The sequence below is a fragment of the Equus caballus genome, chromosome 1 (genome assembly GCF_041296265.1).
Source record: "Equus caballus isolate H_3958 breed thoroughbred chromosome 1, TB-T2T, whole genome shotgun sequence".
Classification (NCBI taxonomy): domain Eukaryota; kingdom Metazoa; phylum Chordata; class Mammalia; order Perissodactyla; family Equidae; genus Equus; species Equus caballus.
The window spans coordinates 58,394,499-58,415,258 of NC_091684.1; the positions used below are offsets into that span (position 1 = coordinate 58,394,499).

At 43.2% G+C, this 20,760-nt stretch overlaps 2 protein-coding genes and 1 long non-coding RNA gene across 12 annotated transcripts in view; 2 read left to right on the plus strand and 1 right to left on the minus strand.

The window, feature by feature from the left end:
• HKDC1 (hexokinase domain containing 1) overlaps positions 1-16,537 on the plus strand; it is a 48,151-nt gene extending 31,614 nt beyond the window's left edge. Inside the window, exons 13-18 of the mRNA XM_001502692.7 lie at positions 558-653; positions 763-862; positions 2,251-2,434; positions 5,655-5,810; positions 10,695-10,928; positions 15,786-16,537. Of these exons, the coding sequence (XP_001502742.4) occupies positions 558-653; positions 763-862; positions 2,251-2,434; positions 5,655-5,810; positions 10,695-10,928; positions 15,786-15,930 (915 nt within the window). The 3' untranslated portion in view covers positions 15,931-16,537. The remainder of the gene's footprint in view (positions 1-557; positions 654-762; positions 863-2,250; positions 2,435-5,654; positions 5,811-10,694; positions 10,929-15,785) is intronic.
• Positions 6,241-18,025, minus strand: LOC102148516 (uncharacterized). Its single transcript, XR_288882.4, has 3 exons — positions 17,830-18,025; positions 8,926-9,045; positions 6,241-7,718 (listed from the first exon to the last, which is right to left on the minus strand). It is a non-coding gene; the product is annotated as an uncharacterized lncRNA (long non-coding RNA).
• A 23-nt stretch (positions 18,026-18,048) lies between these two features.
• Positions 18,049-20,760, plus strand: part of HK1 (hexokinase 1) — a 105,925-nt gene continuing 103,213 nt past the window's right edge. For 7 of the 10 annotated variants that reach the window (XM_070226408.1, XM_070226424.1, XM_070226400.1 and 4 more), the window contains exon 1: positions 18,069-18,206. The gene's annotated coding sequence lies outside the window, so the exon portion shown is untranslated. Of the gene's footprint in view, positions 18,207-20,760 lie in introns of all 10 variants that reach the window. The other 3 variants (XM_070226394.1, XM_023644177.2, XM_014733189.3) reach the window with 2 other exon arrangements.

Here is a 20,760-nt window from a genome sequence, read left to right on the forward strand (position 1 = left end):
GAATAATTCACCAACTATGTTTATTTAATGTGTGTTCACTGAACAGTGTATGGTGAACATCTTTCTCTAACATCCAATGTCCTCTTACAGCATGATTTTTTATAGCTGTGTAGTATTTCCTGTATTGATGTACAAGATGATGGATCCATGCTGTTGGAATGATTCGATGCCTCTAGTTTTTCACTGTGCAACAGTGCTTTGATGAACATTTTGTAGCTTTATCTTTAATCACATCTTAATCTGTCCTTGGCTAAATTAGAAGTGGGACCACTATGGTCCAGGCCTTTGTTCTGTGCAGTCGTGGCCAGGGAACACTAGTTGACCCTTGATGAATATGAATTACTGCAGTTAATCCACTCGGCAGCAGACCTTGTTTGAGCATCATGCTCTGTGATGCCTCTGGGCCCAGTGTTAGGGCTGCAGAGATGGAAGCACTGTCAAAAGCACATGCGTTTGACCAGAGGTCAACTATAGTGCCTTGCATCTATTTGACTTTGAGGGTGTACAGTAGTCCCAGCAAACTATTTCTCAAATGAATTTCCTCTCCTTTCTTTCAGGGAACACTCATTGGGTGGACCAAAGGCTTCAAGGCCACTGACTGTGAAGGAGAAGATGTAGTGGACATGCTCAGGGAAGCTATCAAGAGGAGAAATGTATGATGTGGTGTTGAGGCTCATGCCTGATCGTGCCCCTTCTCCCAGGCCCCTCCTGAGCCTGTTTGGCTTGTACACTCTGCTGACAGTAGTGCTGCTTCCTCTGCAGGAATTTGACCTGGACATAGTTGCAGTCGTGAATGACACAGTGGGGACCATGATGACCTGTGGCTATGAAGATCCTAATTGTGAGATTGGCCTGATTGCGGGTAAGTGGTCAGGCATGTCCCATTGGCCTACTCCTGTCTGCTCTTTCCCTTTTTACATAGTGAGAAGCTGGGGGTCATTGTTCCATTACACAGAGGCTCTGAAGCCAGCTTTTCCAAGGCAGAGATGACGTTAAGATTGGAATTCCAGGTGTCCTAATTCTTAGGTCTTTACTTAATATCTTTCTTTTTGAGGGTCCTAAGCCAAGGTTATCCTTTCTATTGAGGATGGAGAATAACATAGAAAGAGGGAATTTTCAAATTAGAGCCTTGGGGCAGATTATCCTGAGGGGAAGGAGGCCGCTGTTGGATCGTGTTGACCTGAGCCCGAGGGAGCTAAATCTTCATGCTGCCTCCAACACATACCTCCTCTGTTCTCTGACCTCTTCTGGCTTTCAGAGTGTACAGGATGGGGAAGAGCAGGAAAGAAATCTAGGAGAGGAGAAGGGTGGAGTGTGAGGTATAACGTAGGCATTTTAGAGGTCTTTAGAAGTCCAGCAGTGATTAAGAGCAAAGGTGGAGTCTAGAGGGATGACTCTAAGAGGTAAGGAGACAGGTGGGATTTGAACAGGGGGAGCAGAGATAATGGGCATTCCAAGTGACAGGCACAGGTGAAGTAATGACAGAATCTGGGGAAATTGTTCCAGTTGGTTGTCTGGGCTTCCTGAAAGTGAGTAGTAGGTAGAACAAGGAGATGGGAATAAACTGAGGTGTCTTCATTCAATGCCAGGTAAGAAGTTTCCTCTCACTCTAACTCTTACCCTTTTTGTGACCTTGGGCAGGTTACTTATTCTGTCTGGACTTGAGTTTCCTCATCCGTGGGAAGGGTTAGGCTAGATCTAGGAGGGCAAAGAGGTGAGACTTGTTTGATTGAATGTAATAGTTGACTGGACTCTTGTGTTGAGAGTAGTTCTGAGAGCAGGTCATGGGCAAAGGAGAAGAGGGCAGCTTACAGATGCCATGCGTTTACTCATCCAAGACGTGATGATTCTTCATGGTCCCTTCCAGCTCTGACTGCTAACTCGGTGACTACTTGGAAGCTCACTTTGTATACCTGTAGCTTAACAATAATGATGAGGATGATGATGATGTGATGTGGTGATGGTAATGATGATGATATCATGGGTACCATTTATTGAATACTGTCTATGTGGAGGAAACTAACTGATGTCATCTCGGGTTTTTTTCTTTATAAGGCAGGTATTATTTCCTTTTTACAGAGGAAGAAATTTGCCCTCTGAAAGATGAGATACTTGCCTATGAGTGTAAAGTTAGAATCCACACCCAGTTTATCTGCTTCAAGCCTAAATTCCTATCCACTGCACTCCACTGGCTCTTTAAGACCTTGTGGTATCTTTTGAAGACTAAAGTCCCTTCACGATTCCTTCTAGGAACAGGCAGCAACCTATGCTACATGGAGGAGATGAGGAACATCGAACTGGTAGAAGGGGACGAAGGGAAGATGTGCATTAACACAGAGTGGGGAGGATTTGGAGATAATGGCTGTATAGACGACATCCGGACCCAATATGACAAGGAGGTGGACGAGGGGTCCTTGAATCCTGGCAAACAGAGGTGAGGAGGGTGGGTGTGTACATTATGTAGGTTGTGCAGTATATGACTTTACCAGATCTAAGAAGGGTTCCATTTTCATATCATGGACACTATAGCATTGTATATTTATTACAAATCTCCATTAGATGTCAGTGAAGTGTCTTATTTGAAAAGCAAAATACTATTTTTTTATAGAATAAACTTTTTTTTTATTATAGTCTATTTTAGACGTTAGATAAATGGTTTTTTCTCTTTTTTTATTGCAGTAACATTGGTTTATAACATTATATAACTTTCTGGTATACATCATAATATCTTTTGAATTCTGTGTAGATTACATCATGTTCATTACCCAAATATTATTTACAATCCATCACCACACATGTGCCTAATCATCCTTTCACCCTTCTCCCACCCCCTTCCCCTCTGGTAACCACCAATCCAATCTCTGTTGCTATGTGTTTGCTTGTCGTTGTTTTTATCTTCTACTTATGAGTGAGATCATACAGACTCTAAGTTATTTCACTTAGCATAATACCCTTAAGGTCCATTCATGTTGTCGTAAATGGCCAGATTTCATCGTTTCTTATGACTGAGTAGTATTCCGTTGTGTATATATATCACATCTTCTTTATCCATTCGTCCCTTGATGGGCACCTAGGTTGCTTCCAAGTCTTGGCTATTGTGAACAATGCTTCAGTGAACATAGGGGTGCATGTATCTTTATGCATTTGTGTTTTCATGTTCTTTAGAGAAATACCCAGTAGCGGAATAATCTTAATTAATCTTAATTTTCTGAGGAATCTCCATACTCTTTTCCATAGTGGCTGCACTAGTTAAAAGCAAAATATTATGATGTTTCCAACAAGTATAAAGAAGGGGTGCCTTTTTCTAGTTGCCATAAGGTGCCATGAGGTCTGGTAGTGGCTTTGGAAGTGAGGCAGAGGTTGTCAAAAAGTCCATTCATTGTGAGCGAGTGTCACAGAGCAGGGATGTGGTGACTTAGTGGGCCCTCTTGGGATGAGCTTCTGGTAGGTCCAGTTTAGAGGTCAACATCCTCAGCCTTTCAGGAGCTGGCTGCCAGATTGATAACCTCTGTTGTTCTGGAAGTGGGGAAGAGGCCACAGGTGATGGATGGGAGTCTGGTTCTCAACCATGACATCATGTCCCACCATGGATCACAATCACTTGTGAGGTGTATTCCAATTACTAACCATACTGAAAACAATGAGTGATTCTTTTTTTTTTTTTTTTAAAGATTTTATTTTTTCCTTTTTCTCCCCAAAGCCCCCCGGTACATAGTTGTATATTCTTCATTGTGGGTCCTTCTAGTTGTGGCATGTGGAACACTGCCTCAGCGTGGTTTGATGAGCAGTGCCATGTCTGCGCCCAGGATTCAAACCAACGCAACACTGGGCTGTCTGCAGCCGAGCGCGCGAACTTAACCACTCGGCCATGGGGCCAGCCCCTGAGTGATTCTTTAAAAAAAAAAAGAGTGTTTTTTTGATTTGTTTTGGTTTTTTTTGCTAAGGAAGATTCACTCTGAGCTAACATCCATGCCAATCTTCCTCTGTTTTTTAGTATGTGGGCTGCCAGCACAGCATGGCTACTAACAGAGCTGTGTAAGTCTGTGCCTGGGAACCAAACCTGGGCCGCTGAAGTCGAGTATACTGAACTTAAGCACTAGGCCCCCAGGGATTTCCCAAGAGTACATTTTAATTACATTCTCATATACCTTCCTGAGTAGGAGAGAAAGGGGTTAATGGGGAATAGAGCTAGGATGCTGGGAGTTGATGATTTAACTTGGGCTCATCCTTTACAACAGGGGTTGACAAACTTTTTCTGTAAAGGACCAGATAGTAAAAAATGCTTTACTATCAGGCCATATGGTCTTTGTTATAATTAAACTTAGTGTCTCAATATACAAAATAAGATGAAAATATAGATTTATTGTGATGGACGATATGTAAGTGGAGAAGTTGAGCAGATAGGTAAGCCCACCTGCACTAGGATTGCTCCAGAACCCAGGGACCTTATCTCTGAATCCCAAGTTGGGACATCTGAGTATCAAAGCTCTTCTCAAGGAGCAGGTTCCCCCTGACTTAATTTTGTGTCTAAATCTACTGGAGGCTCACATTTTTGGAGTGAGAGTTTAAGGGGGCAACACATTTGAATTTGCCTTGCAGTCACCATAATTTGTCTGTATCATGTTGGTTCCTTAGACTGATGAGGTCCTGAACAGTTAAGAGAACACAAGTCCTGGGGCCGGCCCCGTGGCCGAATGGTTAAGTTCATGTGCTCTTCTTCAGTGGCCCAGGGTTTCGCCAGTTTGGATCCTGGGTGCAGACATGGCACCACTCATCAGGCCATGCTGGGGCAGCGTCCCACATGCCACAACTAGAAGGACCCATAACTAAAAATACACAACTCTGTACTGGGGGCTTTGGGGAGAAAAAGGAAAAATAAAATCTTTAAAAAGAGAGAGAGAACACAAGTCCAGCACATAAGTCTCAGGCACCCTCAGATTTGCATTTGGCCTTGCAGGCAGTGGCAGTCCAGCTCCACAATAACAACAATCACTGTTATTAATACTGCCACACATACCTGAGCAGAGTGCCTGGCCAGTGCCTGTCTGTTACAAAGCCCCTTTTCCTCTTGTTCCTTCCCTCATGGAGCTCACAGCCTGGTAGAAAGGGGAAAGGGAGCTAACACTTTTTGAGCCCCCCCGCGGGTGCTGACAGTTTACATGTATTATCTCACGGAGCGAAGTCTATAGTGGAACAGATTTCTTCAAATACAAAGCCAAGGAGAATCTCCAGTAGAACAGGTTTATAATACAAAGCCACAGAGAACCGGTTTGGGGGCCAGGAAAGGGACTCACTTTTGCTTAGTGCCTACTGTGTACCAGAAGCTAGCCTCCCAACAGTCTCGTGGGGTCGTTGTTTTGCTCCCTGTTTCATAGATGATGGTTTTCAGTGCTTGCTCAGGTCATGCAGCTAGTATGTAGCAGAGGTCGGACCTGGCTCCTGGTCAACATGGCTCCAAAGCCTGGCTTTCCCACATCATGCTGGCTCCTGCATTGCATTTCTCTTGGCCTGCTGCCCACTCTGAACCGCTCCGAACGAGGCAGCTGGCCGATCCAGTGGTGTGCTTTCCACACCCCGACCCATGGTCCTTTTGGGAGCCACTCACCAGCCCTGATTTTTCTACTCTCACCAACCTTATCCCTTTCTCCAAACAGATACGAGAAAATGACCAGTGGGATGTATCTGGGAGAGATCGTGCGGCAGATCCTGATTGACCTGACCAAGCAGGGTCTCCTCTTCCGTGGGCAGATTTCAGAGCGTCTCCGAACCAGGGGCATCTTTGAAACCAAGTTCCTGTCGCAGATCGAAAGGTGACGTTTGGCCGAGTTCACCTGCTCGGTGCGAGAGGCCCTGATTGGGAGGTGCTGCTGTCACAGCACATTTGGGTGTCTAGCAGATTTGAGATTTAAAAACAAAGACAGTGAGGGCCTGGCTGGGCACAGGGCTGCCTCTGGGGGCTGCTTCCTCTCTCCAGCAGCATCAGGACCACAGCACATAGCCGAGGGGCCAGCAGCCTGCCTGGTTCCTAAACTGTTAGACAGGAGTTAGCCTAGCCTAGAAAATGATACTTTTTCATTCCTGAAAAGATGAGGTATCCGTAATATGAAAGAAAAGTCTTTTAAAAAATCATCCATATGCTCACTACTAAATATGGCTGTTTTGATTTTTGCATATATATTTCCTTTCAAGTTCTTGAATGTGTGTAAACATATTTTCATAATTGAAATCATATTATACATATCATTCTGTATATTGTTTATTCAGTGTTCATGGAAATTTTCATTTATAATTCTGGTTTTTATTTTTTGTTACGGAAAGTTTTAAATATATACAAAAGTGGGGGGAATAGTAAAATGGCCCTGATGTTTCCATCACCACCTTCAACAATGATCAACTCACGGCCAGACTGGATTCACGTACATACCCCTGCTTTCCCCACTCCCAGACTGGATTGATTTGAAACAAAACCCACGTTTTATGTCAGTTCATCTATAAATATTTCAAAATGTATTTATAAATATGAGTTCTTTAAAAAAACATAACCACGTTACCATCACCATGCCTGAAATAGCTAATGATAAACTTTAATCTCATAAAATATCCTGTCAGTGTTCCTATTTCCCAAATTACCTAAAAATAATGGTTTTTACAATTCATTTGTTTGCATCAGTATCCAAACAAGATCCATGCAGGGCATTTGGTTGGTATCTTTTGAAAATCTCTTTTAATCTATAGACTTCTCCTTCCTCTCTCATTTCCCCTTATAATATATTTGATAAAGAAACTATCATTTTATACTATGTTTCCTATGTTCTCGATTTTGCTGATTGCAGCATTTAGCATTTTCCTCTGTCCCTTGTATTTCTTGCAAAGTCATAGTTAGACCCAGATGCGTGGTTAGATTCAGTGTGGAATCTTGGACAAGACTATTTCGTAGGTGGCACTGAGTTGTCTGTCTGTCTGTCTCTCTTTCATGTTAGCAGTCACTGATGATCATTGCCTAGATCTACGATTTCCCTAGAGATTGTGAAACGGTGATAATGTAATGCTATCACTCCTTCTGCAGTTATTAGCTGGAATATTTTTAGAAAGAGGAACTTCCCTATATCAACTCTTTGGTGTAATTATCATTTTAAATGGCTGCATAATGTTATATTATGTTGCTATCCTATAATTTACTAAACTTTCCCTTTACTATAGGATGTCTAGCTTATAATTTGTGGATTTCTGCAATTCTAAGTAACACCGTAATTATTCTTTTTGCACACATAGTCATTTGCATCTCATAAATTATTTCCTTACGAGTAGAAGCATTTGGTTAAAAGAAACATTTCCCTATGGACACACTTTTTTAAAAGGTAGTTCTAGTCTCCACCACCACCACCAGTTATGTACAAGTGCGCCAGTGTCACTGCTTTTCATAGCAGCGCTTGATGTTATCAGAGGCTTCGTGTCTGCAATTTCTCTCAGTTTGCATTCATTCATTCAGTTCTCTCGGTCTAGATGCCAGCAAGTCAAAAATCACTTCAGGAACAAAATTAACTTGACAAATGAAAGAAGTGTACTTAATGAGGTAGATGAAATGGATGGTTGCAGAGGAACTCCCGCTGTCTAAGGAGACGGTGGCGGGACGGGCAGCAGCAGCCATTTTGTGTTTTGAAGCATTGATTGGCAGATGCTCTGCATCCTTTTTCGGTCTGGTCTTCAACCCCTCAGATCTGAAAGTGCAAGTTAAAAGTCGTCATCTTTGGTGACCAGGGGGATCCTCTTCTGCTGTGGGGGAAATTGTCTCTCCCTCATGTGTGGGAGAGAAGCAGATTAACTTATCTTTGCCTTGGGTTTTTCTGGCCTGAATAACAAAGAAAGTTGTTTCTGGATGAGAGCAAGTTGGCAGGACCTATATGCCTCCAGAAATCTTTGCTTCTGCCACCCAAAAGCTGCCTGCTTTGGATGCTTTGATTTCTCCTGATGTTTTTTTAAACCATCATGGGATTAGAGGAAAATCATCTCCATCTAGCACCAATTGTAAGACAGTAGGTGCTGCTGACTGCGGCCCATGTCCAAGCATGTTGTTGGTGGGGTGGGACAGTGAGTCCAGTGATTGTCAGGGGAAGAAGCCTGAGATTCTCAGAGCCTGAGTTGTTTTTTTCAAAGATTGGCACCTAAGTTAACATCTGTCGCCAATCTTCTTTTCTTTCCCCCTTCTTCTCCCCAAAGCCCCTTAGTACATAGTTGTATATTCCAGCTGTAGATCCTTCTGGCTCTGCCATGTGGGACACTGCCTCAGCAAGGCCTGATGAGTGGTGCTAGGTCAACACCCAGGATCCGAACTGGGAAACCCTGGGCTGCCCAAGCAGAGTGCGCGAACTTAACCACTCGGCCACGGGGCTGGCCCCCTCAGAACCTGAGTTTAAGATTCATCTCTACCACTTAACTTGTTTGTGCTGTGTGACCTTAGGCAGGTTGCTTTACCTCTCTGGATCCCAATTTCCTTCTTTATAAGATAAATAATTGCTCTGCTGCTTAACCCCAAGGATTGCTCTGAAGATCAAGTAAGGGAATGTTTGTGAAAGAACTAGGTAAACTGTGAAGGGCTGGACTGTGGAAGGAACTTCAGGTTTTATTTTTCTACATACTAGAAAAACCCACTTTTTTTCTTCCTATACAAATATTACTCATTTATAAGCAAAAGGAAGAAAATAAGAATTACTGATAATCCTATCAACATCTGAATAGATTTCCTTCTGCTCTTTTTTTCTGTGCAAGGGCAGACATTGAAAAACAAACCAGGCTCATACGGCACATAGTATTTTATGATCTATTTTTTCACTTAGTATGTCAGGAACATTTTCCGTAGCATTAAATATTCTCATGCAAACTCATCTTTAAGGTCTGCAAAGAATATTGTCTGGCTACACCATTTACCTGCTGAATCTGCTATATGGCCATGCAGGTTGTTTCTCAGTTGTCCTCTTGACAGCACTCTTCTTCCTTAAATACGGTATCTCCCCTTTCCATGGTTTCACTTTCCCTGGTTTCAGTTACCTGTGATCAACCGCATATTAAATGGAAGATTCCAGAAGTAAGCAATTCATAAGTTTTAAATTGCACGCTGTTCTGAGTAGCGTGATGAAATCTTGCGCAGTCCTGCTCCACCCACCCTGGACATGAATCAGCCCTTTGGCGTATTCACGCTGTATATACGCTACTTGCCCGTTAGCCACTTGTAGCTGACTGGGTTAACAGAATGACTGTCAAGGTGTCGCAGTGCTTGTGTTTAAATAACCCTTATTTTACCCAATAATGGTGCCAAAGTGCAAATTAGTGATGCTGGCAATTTAAATATGCCCGAGAGAAGATGCTTCCTTTAAGTGAAAAGGTGAAAGTTCTCAATTTAATAAGGAGAGAAAAAAAATCCTATGCTGAGGTTGCTAAGGTCTATGGTAACTTTTATTACAGTATATTGTACTAGTTGTTTTATGTTATTGTTATTTATTGTTGTTAATCTCTTATTGTGCCTAATTTGTTAATTAAACTTTATCATAGGTATATATGTATAGGGAAAAACATAGTGTATATAGGGTTTTGTACCATCCACGGTTTCAGGCATCCACTGGGGGTCTTGGAATGTATCCTCCATGGATAAGGGGGGACTCCTGCATTACCTGAGACACTCAAGGCTATAACTTCACACTGTTTAGCTTGGGAGTCAGAGCTCTGTAAGTTCACTGAGAGATCATTAGGGTCTAGACTCAAGGCCAGCCTGTATCCACGATGGGTGCCTCTCTGCGTGTGCTGATGGTCCTAACAGGTTCCTAGTCACTAAGGCGCTGACTGTACGTTGCATATTCATTTATTCACTTGTTCATTGAACGTATGCAGCCCTATGCTGGCTACTATTGAGAATACAGTCTTACCCTCAAAGAGCTTGTAGTCTAGTTCGGAAGAGAAAGTAGAGAATCAGGAAAAGTTAAATAGAAGGAAAGTTGGCCCCAGTTGAATGGAGCCAGAGTACTGGAGCGGGTGTGTTCAATGAGAGAGGCTAGACTCCGTGTGAGAAGGCGTGTGTTTGAATCCCTGCTCTCTACTGTCTGTGGTCAAGTCTCTAGCACTCTGAACCTCAGATTCCTCTTCTGAAAATCAGGCACCTGATGTGTTGGTTACTGAATCTAATAATAGCTCCTAGTGAGATAATAGATTTGAACATGCCTAACAATAGAGGTGCTCACACTTTTTTTTTTTGAGGAAGATTAGCCCTGAGCTAACATCCACCACCAATCCTCCTCTTTCCTGCTGAGAAAGAGTGGCCCTCAGTTAACATCAGTGCCCATCTTCCTCTATTTTATATGTGGGACGTCTGCTGCAGTGTGGCTCGATAAGTGGCGTGTAGGTCCCTACCTGGGATACGAACTAGCAAACCCTGGGCTGCAGAAGCAGAGCATGTGAACTTAACCATTGCACCACTGGGCTGGCCCCTCACACTTCATTTTTTAAAGATGATAGGACCTCCTGGGGGTGGCAGACCTTCCTGGGTCTCAGCTTCTAAGGCGTTCTGCTCCAACTTAGCTGTTGTCTGGATCATTTTCTCCTCCCTCCTGCCAGGGCATCCAGGGATGAGGGGGCTGTGAGCCATGCGGAGCGGGTGCCAGGGCCCCAAGAAGCAGACCCTGACATCCTGCTGTGCTTGCCTGCAGTGATCGGCTGGCCCTCCTCCAGGTCAGGAGGATCCTGCAGCAGCTCGGCCTGGACAGCACGTGTGAGGACAGCATTGTGGTGAAGGAGGTGTGCGGAGCTGTGTCCCGGCGGGCGGCCCAGCTCTGTGGCGCTGGCTTGGCCGCCATTGTAGAGAAAAGGAGGGAAGACCAGGGGCTCGAGCGCCTGAGGATCACCGTGGGCGTGGATGGCACCCTGTACAAGCTGCACCCGCAGTGAGTGCCCCAGAAAGGCAGGAGTGGGAGGGTGCTGAGGCCAAGTGTGGACCCAGTTGAATCTGACAGGCAAGGTGTGAGCCCTGGGGGCTCTGCTTCCTAGAGGCATGATGATGGAGTGTTAGCCAGTGTCCTCATCTGTAAAAGGCAGGCAGTAATAATCTCCATCTCATAGGGCTGCATGAGGATTAAGAGGGTTAATACAGGTACAGCGCTCAATAAATACAGGTGATTATTATGAACGTATTCCCACCCCACCTCACAAGGGAGGGGAGTAGTGAGAACTGATCATTTTGCACAGCACAGAGTATTGGTCAAGTGTGAGCTGGTTATAATTTCCTCAGCTCAGAGTCAGTGGACAGAAGAATTAAGAGCCCTGCCAGGCAATGTGTGTTTGAATCCCGGCTCCACCACTTAGAAGCTAGGAGGCCTAGGGCCAGTTGCTTACCCTCTCTGAACCTCAGTTCTTTATCTGTAAAATGAGGACAAAAACTGTACCTACCTCACAGGCTGTCATGAGGATTAAATTAAATAGCATCTTAGAATGCATAGCACGTCACGAAAACTTCAATGATGAAAGCTATTCGTTTTATTTAACGTTTTACATTTTATTTTGGTGAATAGGAAAAGTTTTAACATGCTTATACAAATTTCTGATCATGCTGAAATGTATCCACAAACATATTATCATTCTAATCCTTGATCCTTAGCCCTTTCCATGCTGCTAATGAATATCCAGAATAACTGACTGGAGTCTTCTCTCTTGGTTTCCCCCTGGGGTCACATATTTTTAGTTTAGTTGGCCTAGAACCAAGACTTGACCAAAGGACAAAAACCACATGGTCAGGGGCAGACAAAGGATTTGATAAAATCCAACACCTTTCAGAATAAAAGGCATGAAGGGATCAACAAACTAAGTACAAGGGAACTTCCTCAGCCTGATAAAGAGCATCTGTGAAAAACCTAGGGGCTGGCCCGGTGGCGCAGCGGTTAAGTTTGCACATTCCGCTTCAGGCGGCCTGGGGTTTGGCGTTTTGGATCCCGGGTGTGGACATGGCACCGCTTGGCACACCATGCTATGGTAGACGTCCCACATATAAAGTAGAGGAAGGTAGGCATGGATGTTAGCTCAGGGCCAGTCTTCCTCAGCAAAAAGAGGAGGATTGGCAGCAGTTAGCTCAGGGCTAATCTTCCTCAAAAAACAAAAAACAAAACAAAACAAAAATGAAAAACCCAGAGCTGACATTGTACTTACTGGTGAAAGACTGGATGCTTTTCCCTTAGGATCAGGAAGAAGACAAGGGTGTCCCCTCTCACCCCTGCTCTTTCAACATTGCGCTGCTTCTAGTGCTGCCTCCAGATGGTCATGTGGTTTTTGCCTCTCAGTCAAATCTTCATTCAAGGGAGAGGCTTGTAGGAACCAGGCCCAAAATATGTGACCTCAAGGGAAAAATCAAGGGTAAGTCTAGCCAGGGCAGTTGGGCAAGAAAAAGAAATAAAACGCATCTGTATTGGAAAGACCAAAGTAAGACTATCTTTTTTTGCAAATGGCATGATTTTGTATATAGAAAATCCTAAGGAATCCATGAAAAACTATTGGAAATAATAAACAAGTTCAGCAAGGTTTCAGGATACAAGATCAGTATACAAAAATCAATTGCATTTCCATGCATTAGCAATGACTAATCTGAAATTAAGAAAACAATTCCATTTACAACAGCATCAAAAACAATAAAATACTTAGTAATACATTTTAAAAAAGAAGTCCAAGACTTATACGTTGAAAACTATAAAACATCATTGAAAGAAATTAAAGAAGACCTAAATAAATGGAAAGATATCTTGTGTTAATGGGTCAGAAGACTTAGTATTGTTAAGATAGCCATACTTCCAAAAGTGATCTTCAGATTCAACACGATCGGTGTCAAAATACCAGCAGACTTCCTTACAGAAATTGGCAAGTTGATCATCCATAAAGTTCATATGGAAATGCAAGGAATTCAGAATAATCAAAACGATCTTCAAAGAAGAACAAAATTGGAGAGTTCACATGACTCTATTTCAAAACTTACTATAAAGCTATGATGATCAAGACAGTGTGATACTGACATAAGGATAAACATATACATCATTGGAATAGAATTGAGAGTCCAGAAGTAAACCCACACATTTATGGTCAATTGCTTTTCTTTTCTTTTTGTGAGGAAGATTGGCCCTGAGCTAACATCTGTTGCCAATCTTCTTCTTTTTTGCTTCAGGAAGATTGTCCCTCAGCTAACATTTGTGCCAGTCGTCCTCTATTTTGTATGTGGGATGCCACCACAGCTTGCCTTGATGGCGGTGTGTAGGTCCACGCCCAGGATCCGAACCCATGAACCCTGGGCTGCAGAAGTGGAGCATGTGAACTTAACTACTCCACCACTGGGCCAGCCCCGGACAATTACTTTTCAACAAGGATGCCAAAACCATTCAATGGGGGAAGGAGTATTCTTTTCAACAAGTAGTGCAACAACTGGATATCCACATGCAAAAACACAGAGTGGGACTCCTACCTCATGCCATGTACAAAAATTAACTCAAAATGGATCAAAGTCCTGAATTTAAGAGCTAAAACTATATTAGGCAATGATTTCTTAAATATGAAATCAAAAAGCATAAGCAACAACAAAAAAATATATAAATTTGGCTTCATCAAAATTAAAAACTTTTGTACTTCAAAGGACACCCAGAGAAAGTAAAAAGACACAATGGGAGAAAATATTTGCAAATCATATATCTGATGAGGGACTTATATCTAGAATATATAAAGAACTTTTACAGCTCAACAATGAAAAGAGAAGTAACCTAGTTAACAAATGGGCAAAGGGTTTAAATAGGTTTCACTCCAAAGAAGATCTGCGAATGGCCAATAAGCATGTGAAAAGATGCTCTTTATCACCAGTCACTAGGGAAATGCAAATCAAAACCATGAGATACCATTTCACACCCACTAGGATGGCTATAATAAAAAAGACTGACAATAATAAGTGTTGATGAGGATGTGATGAAATTGGAGTGCTCATACATTGCTGGTGGGAAACAGTTGGGAGTTCCTAAGAAAGATAAACGTAAAGTTATGATATGTCCCAGCAATTCCATTCCCAGTTGTACCCAAGAGAATCGAAAACTTGTTCTCACAAAAACTTGTTGGATGTTCTTAGCAGCATTATTCATGATAGCCAAAAGGGGAAACAACCCAAATATCCAACTGATGAATGGATAAACAAAATGTGGTATGTCCATACAATGGAATATTACTCATAAAAAGGAACGAAGTACTGACACATGCTACAACTTTGACAAACCTTGAAAAATATCATGTTAAGTGAAAGAAGCCAGACACAAAAGACTATACGCTATGTATATGATTCCATTACATGAAATGTCCAGAATAGGCAAATCAGTAGAGATAGAAAGTAGATTAATGATTGCTGAGGCTCCTGGGGGTTGGCGTGGAGGGGGAGTGATTATTTATGTGTGTAGGGTTTCTTTTTAGGATGATGAAAATGTTCTGGGATTAGATAGTGGTGATGGTTGCACAACTTTGTGAATACACTAAAAACCACTGAATTGTATAGGTTTCAAAAACTTAAAAAATAAAATAAAGACAGACTTGACTGATCAGAGACTGCCAAGCCATTTTCTCCTTTCTTCCAGAAAGTCTGGGGCTAACCAACCTACTGTGCCTTCAATAAGACCTCAGACCTTCTCTTCCCGCTTAACCAGTAGGGCCCCAGGGAGCATCAGTGGTTGGCCAGAGTCACACACTGGCTGTGTGTTAGAGTCGGGTTCAGAACCTGTCCTGGCATGCTGGCCCTCAGAGATGACCACCATCTGTACCATTCACAGTAACCCAGGATCCCAGGACCTAAGGCCTAGATGCGCAGGCCTCTGGTAAACATACTTAGACCCCAGAGACTGGCCTCGTAACTGACTCCGAAGATGTCCATTCAAACGGATTTAATGTTTCAAGAGACAGCTGAGAGAGGCCAAGTATCATTGTGGTTGAGACTATGTGCTTTGGCGGAAAACTAGTGGAGGTGGGGACGGATAAAGGAATGGGTGGAGAAAGTAAATAGGGCAACATTTTAACTTTTTTTGAGTCTAGGAAGAGGGTGTACAGGTTTCCACTGAGCTATTATTTCAACTTTTCTCTAAGTTTGAAAACTTTCGAAATAAAAATTGGGGGAAAATTTGAACAATAAAAAGGTAGAATTTGGAAAAAGGTCTGGTTCAAATCCTAATAAACTTACTAGTTATACAAACTTGCACAAGTTTCTTAACTTTTGAGCATCAATTTATTTATGTAGTGAAGATAGTAATAATTATTTTCAAACTTTTTTTTTTTTTGAGGAAGATTAGCCCTGAGCTAACATCTGCCACCAATCCTCCTCTTTTTGCTGAGGAAGACTGGCCCTGAGCTAACATCCGTGCCCATCTTCCTCTACTTAAACGTGGGACGCCTGCCACAGCATGGTGTGCCAAGCGGTGCCATGTCCGCACCCAGGATCCAAACCGGCGAACCCGGGCCGCGGAAGTGGAACATGCGCACTTAACTGCTGCGCCACCAGGCCGGCCCCTCAAACTGTTATTTATTACACTTTGACGTTCTGCATGTAAAACGTCTAGAATGTTCTCTGCTCTTAGTAGTTGCTCAAAAAAAGGTAAAATTAAAACAGCTATTTAAGAAACGGTGTAAGAAGCTATTCTAGAGCCTTGAGAAGCAAACGGGAAGGAACAAACTAGATTGGCATCATTCATAAATATGTTGATCCGATATGTAAAAGCTGATGGTGTTTCTCTTTCTCTTTTTCATAGCTTTTCTCGGATATTGCAGGAAACTGTGAAAGAACTAGCCCCTCGATGTGATGTGACATTCATGCTGTCAGAAGATGGAAGTGGAAAGGGAGCAGCTCTGATCACTGCTGTGGCCAAGAGATTACAGCAGGCATGGAAGAACTAGCAGTCCCTCGAGGTTGGGCTGATGCGCCTTGGGTACTGACCAGCCCTGCCGCTGGCAGATGAGTTGGTCAGGGACCAACAGGCAAGCTTCTGGCTGACTTCACCTTCTGGATGGCTGAAAGAGAACCCCAGGTTCTTGGGCACTCTTAGCATTTTGTTACTGCTTTTTAAGGGCATTAAATGGCATCTCTATTTGGCATATTTGGGCCAAAGATGAGCCAACTTGTAAAATCAAATTGTTGGACCCAAGAGATCCCCTTTTAGCAAAGTTTTCAGCTGAGGCCTGAGCTGTTAGTTCTCGCTGGCTTTGGGTCCCGCGGCTGCTGGACTCGGAAGCATATACATGATCTGCCCATGTGACCTGACTGGCTGAGTTCCCCACTGGGATGCTTCAGCCATCGCTTGGCCGGGATTGGGCCCTCTACTTGTGGATGAACAGTGGAGAGGGATAGAGACTCATGCAACAAACTGGAGATCTAATCTAACGTGACCTTAACTTGTCATGTCGACTTCAAATGTGAAGAGAACAAAGACTTTGGAGCATTCAGCCCCAGGATGAAGAAGGGTTGATTGCCAGGGAGCCCTGTAGGAATCTATTCATGCCTAAAGTGAGTCATATCAGCACCCTGTAGGGTTTTGTTTCTCAATATGCTTGTGTCTTGGGGAAGGGTGCCATTTGGGGCACCTGTTTTTCATTTTACATCTGGTTTGTGTTGCTACTGTTGATAGTTGTTTTAAGGACTCTTAGGTATATGAAATCCAGTAAATGAATAAAAAATGTTTGATTTCCCAAGAATCTTTTCATGAGGTATTAATATTTCATCTGGGAGGCTCTGTTGATAACTTCATGCTCTGCTGATGGAATAAGGGACATGTGGAGTCAGAAATTGCTGAGAGCATCTCTTTAGTCCAAACTTCCTTCCACAGGGGGAAATAAATGGAATATCTTCTACGATATCTTTAACAAATTATTCAATTTCATTTGAATGAATACTTCGTGGATTGGGCATTTACCACATGCTTTTAAACAGCTGGAGGTGACAGAAAGTCCTTTTGACCTCCAAGCTGACCTTGACCGCCCTGGAACCTGGCGTCTCCCACATGCCCCATTAGTCTCCATTCTGCCCTCCAGAACAAAGTGGAATTGGCTTGTCCCTGACCATTTCTCCAGTGAACATCCTCTCTCTTTCTTTTTTGATCCGCCACTTTATCTGAACCACCTGTGACTTTCTAGTTTGCCTCGGTTATCTGTACGCCTTTCTTATCTGGCCTAGTGGGTTATAAGCTCTTTGTTAGGTGCATTTTTGTATTGCCTCAGTGAACCCAGCATTGTGCTGTTCTTATCAGATACTTATTGGGTGGAGGCATAATTGAAAAATAAAGTGTTCCAAGAAATTTTCCTTGGAAAAAGTGGAGACCATTATCATGGGAAACAGAATGCAAATGATCTTCCAGATCATCCATGATGATTTTATTTTGATTTATGTACTTAATTCCTAGTGCTAATTGTCACCATTTGCTGAAGCAGGACATTAGACAGAATGGTGGAGGCTGGAGGAGGCTAAGAGAGAGGCCAGCCGGGGCTAGGGGCCGATGAGGGAGCTGAAGTGCCTTGGGAGATGTTTTTTCATACGTTCAGTAAACATGTGTGGAGATACTGCTATGGGAGGGTACTAGATTTACCAAAATGAATTTTTGGAATTTTAAGGTTATATCTCTCTGTGGAGATGTGGTATGGATTTATTAAATTTATTTTTTTGTATTTTGCGGTTATGCCTCTATGAGGAAATGTCTTACTTTCCCGGATTTTGTCTTAGTAAACCCCAAAACTTGTTGTCGTTGTTATCGTTCTCCAGTCCTCCCATTCCTTAAGACACCCCCAGCTCCCAGCCCCTCTCACCCCTGGTTCTACTGAGAGTCTCTTCTTTTGCCATCTTGGCTGAACAGATGGTCAGGCACGGAGATTCAGGTAGCTGTGCCACCACGTTCTCCCACGCGCTGGTCTCTCAGCACGTTTCATAGGTTTGAAGAGGTCGCCCAACCAACTTGTCTCCCAGCTCCTGTCTCTTACAAGAAAAAGAAGCCCTAAGGTATCTAGGCAACTTTGTACATTCTAATTGATAGCATCATAGAATCCTTGAACCAGATTGGAACTCCAGAGAGAGCAGACATACATCTTGCTGTCTGTGGACAGGCCAGCCCCTGAAACACCTGGGGCAATGGAGGGCTAACCTTTTCTCAGAGTTTACTAGGCAAGACCAGCAACCACACAACAAGGTAAACCGTCCTCATGCGAACCCCACAGGCTTTTCCTCTTAGGAAGAGCCACCTACATTGTCTAGTCCCGTGGTTACTCTTGCCCAGTGACCTTTTGGCTAGACAGAGCTGATGAATACAGATTTAAGAACTGTGTCTTCCCCGTGACTCTCCAAAACAAGGGACCTCATTCCCATCTGTCTGTCTTCAGACATCTTGTGTTCTCTTCTTCCCATTAGCTGAAATGGGCACTCCAGGAGATTAAGGACTTGGGTCTCATTTTTCCTGTTGTCCCCAGAGCCTACCACAGTGGCTGGCATTGAGTAGCCATTGGACAATTCTCTAAATGAATGACTGAATATTCAAACTAGCAGGTGAATGAATTATTGCTCTAAATTCTCCTTTCTTATGCCTCAGCCAATGGGACTTGAGCTTTATACACAATGATGGCTCAATGAATGCCAAACACTGTTCTAGGCACCGAGGACCCCAAGACATATGAGACACCGTTCCTGCTTTGTAAGAACTCACAGGCCAGCAAGGAAGGAAAGGCATAAATATCTGCAATACAGTATGGCAAACAGGAGCAAGATGAAAACATAATTCCTGACCATGTCCTGCATCCTTTAGATCAGGAACTCACAATCTGTGTGTATGTATGTATGTGCATATGTGTGCACCTGTGTGTGTGTGTATGTGCGCCATAAACCCCTTTGGCAATCATCTGGAACCTATGGATCCTTCCTCAGAATAATGTTTTTAAATGAATAAAATACATAGCATTACAAAGGAAACCAATGGTATTTAATTACAGTTACTAGAATATTAAAGTGGTGATATGGTAATATATGTGCTTACTTGTTTCTTGATACACTCTGTAACAACAAGATCCAGTGGGAACCTAATGGCAGTCATAATTCTGAAGTCCTGAGGGGTATAGACAATGTTTTGAGACGTGCAACAACAGCACAGACATGAAAATGTGTGATTTCTGCTGGAGACAAAGTCACCAGTGCAGCTAACCCTACTGTGGCTTGTTGCCCACATTCATAATGGAAGGAAATGCTAAATTTCAGTTAGAGATGATTGAAGGGGCTGGCTCCGTGGTGTAGTGGTTAAGTCTGGCACACTCCATTTTGGTGGCCTGGGTTCGCAGGTTCAGATCCTGGGCACAGACCTACACCACTCCTCAAGCCATGCTGTGGCAGTGACCCACATAAAAAATAGACGAAGATTGGCAGAGTTGTTAGCTTAGGGCTAATCTTCCTCAAGCAAAAAAAAAAAAAAAAAAGAAGAATATTGGCAATGGATGTTAGATCAGATCAAATCTTCCTCACCGAAAAAAAAAAGCTTGAAAAAAGTTGCAACTTTTTCTCAAAGATGTTTATAGACTACCCTCTTTGGGCATCCCCTCCTTGGGGCCCAGGTTAATAATCCTCAATTGAAAAGTCCCGATAGACTGTACTTATTTAGGGATAGCATCCTAGATGGTAGAGAGACAGAGTGTTTTGGACTTAGAAGAACTGGGGATGCGATTTAACCTTCCTGAGCTTCAATTTCTTCATGTGAGAAAGGAGAATAATATAACAGCCTAACAAGGATATGTGAACCTCACAAGCTAAATGTGTGGACATATGGGTAAGCTCTAAGCCACTTGTACATGTGTGAGGTGGTTGTGTTCTGGTTGTTGCTGTTATTAGGGGACCTGTCTTGCCATTGGTATGATCAACTTAAACATCGACCTTAAAGTCCTTCCAAACCTGTTGCCCAGATACGTGGATGGCTAATGAAGGGCATTTGGGGGAAATGTGTTTCTCACACCCACTTCCCTCCACCCCATTGTATTGATATTCTCTTTCTTGATGTTTCACAGTTGAAACTCCTGGTGAACTATATTCTAGTAGAGGAAGGAGGGAACTTGAGAGAAATTGAATAATAAGAGAAGGATCTGGTAGCTCATATTTGGAGTGGACTAAGAGGGGCAAGTAGAGTGGAAGAGTTGGATTAGTTTTGGTCCAGACAGGGAAAGAATGAAGCTGGGGAGAAAGTGAAAATTCTAACAATCTTCCAGGTTTTTTTTAACATGAGAAGGAAAGAGAGATAGGGAGAAAGGTCATTGACAATTTAGGGGACTCAGAATGGCTTGGGGATTGGCCTAAAGAGCAGGGATGCACTGACACATTCAATCACATTCGCATCATAGTCTGTAGGTGGCCCAGTTCCTGTCTGGTCACCTCTGGGCCAGCTAGCATGGTCCAGAGTGGCCTTCCCCAAAGGGTGTCTTAGGTCTAACTGGACACGCCCATGTCCACCAATCTCTGGAGTCACCCTTTCCTTTAACACTCAGGTAAAATGATTCATTTCTCCATCCTACACACTGCAGAGAGGTCTATCTCCCACCATTTCAAACGTTTCTGCAGGGAATGCTTATGTCCTCCAGCTGCTACTCGAATTCCAGCTTCCAGTTTGCTCCCCAGTCACCCCTGTGGCTCTCACAATTCCTCTCTGCTTCGCCTGATCTCCAGAACTGTCCCCTCCTCTTTGATTCCCCCACACACCATTAATCCAAGGCCAA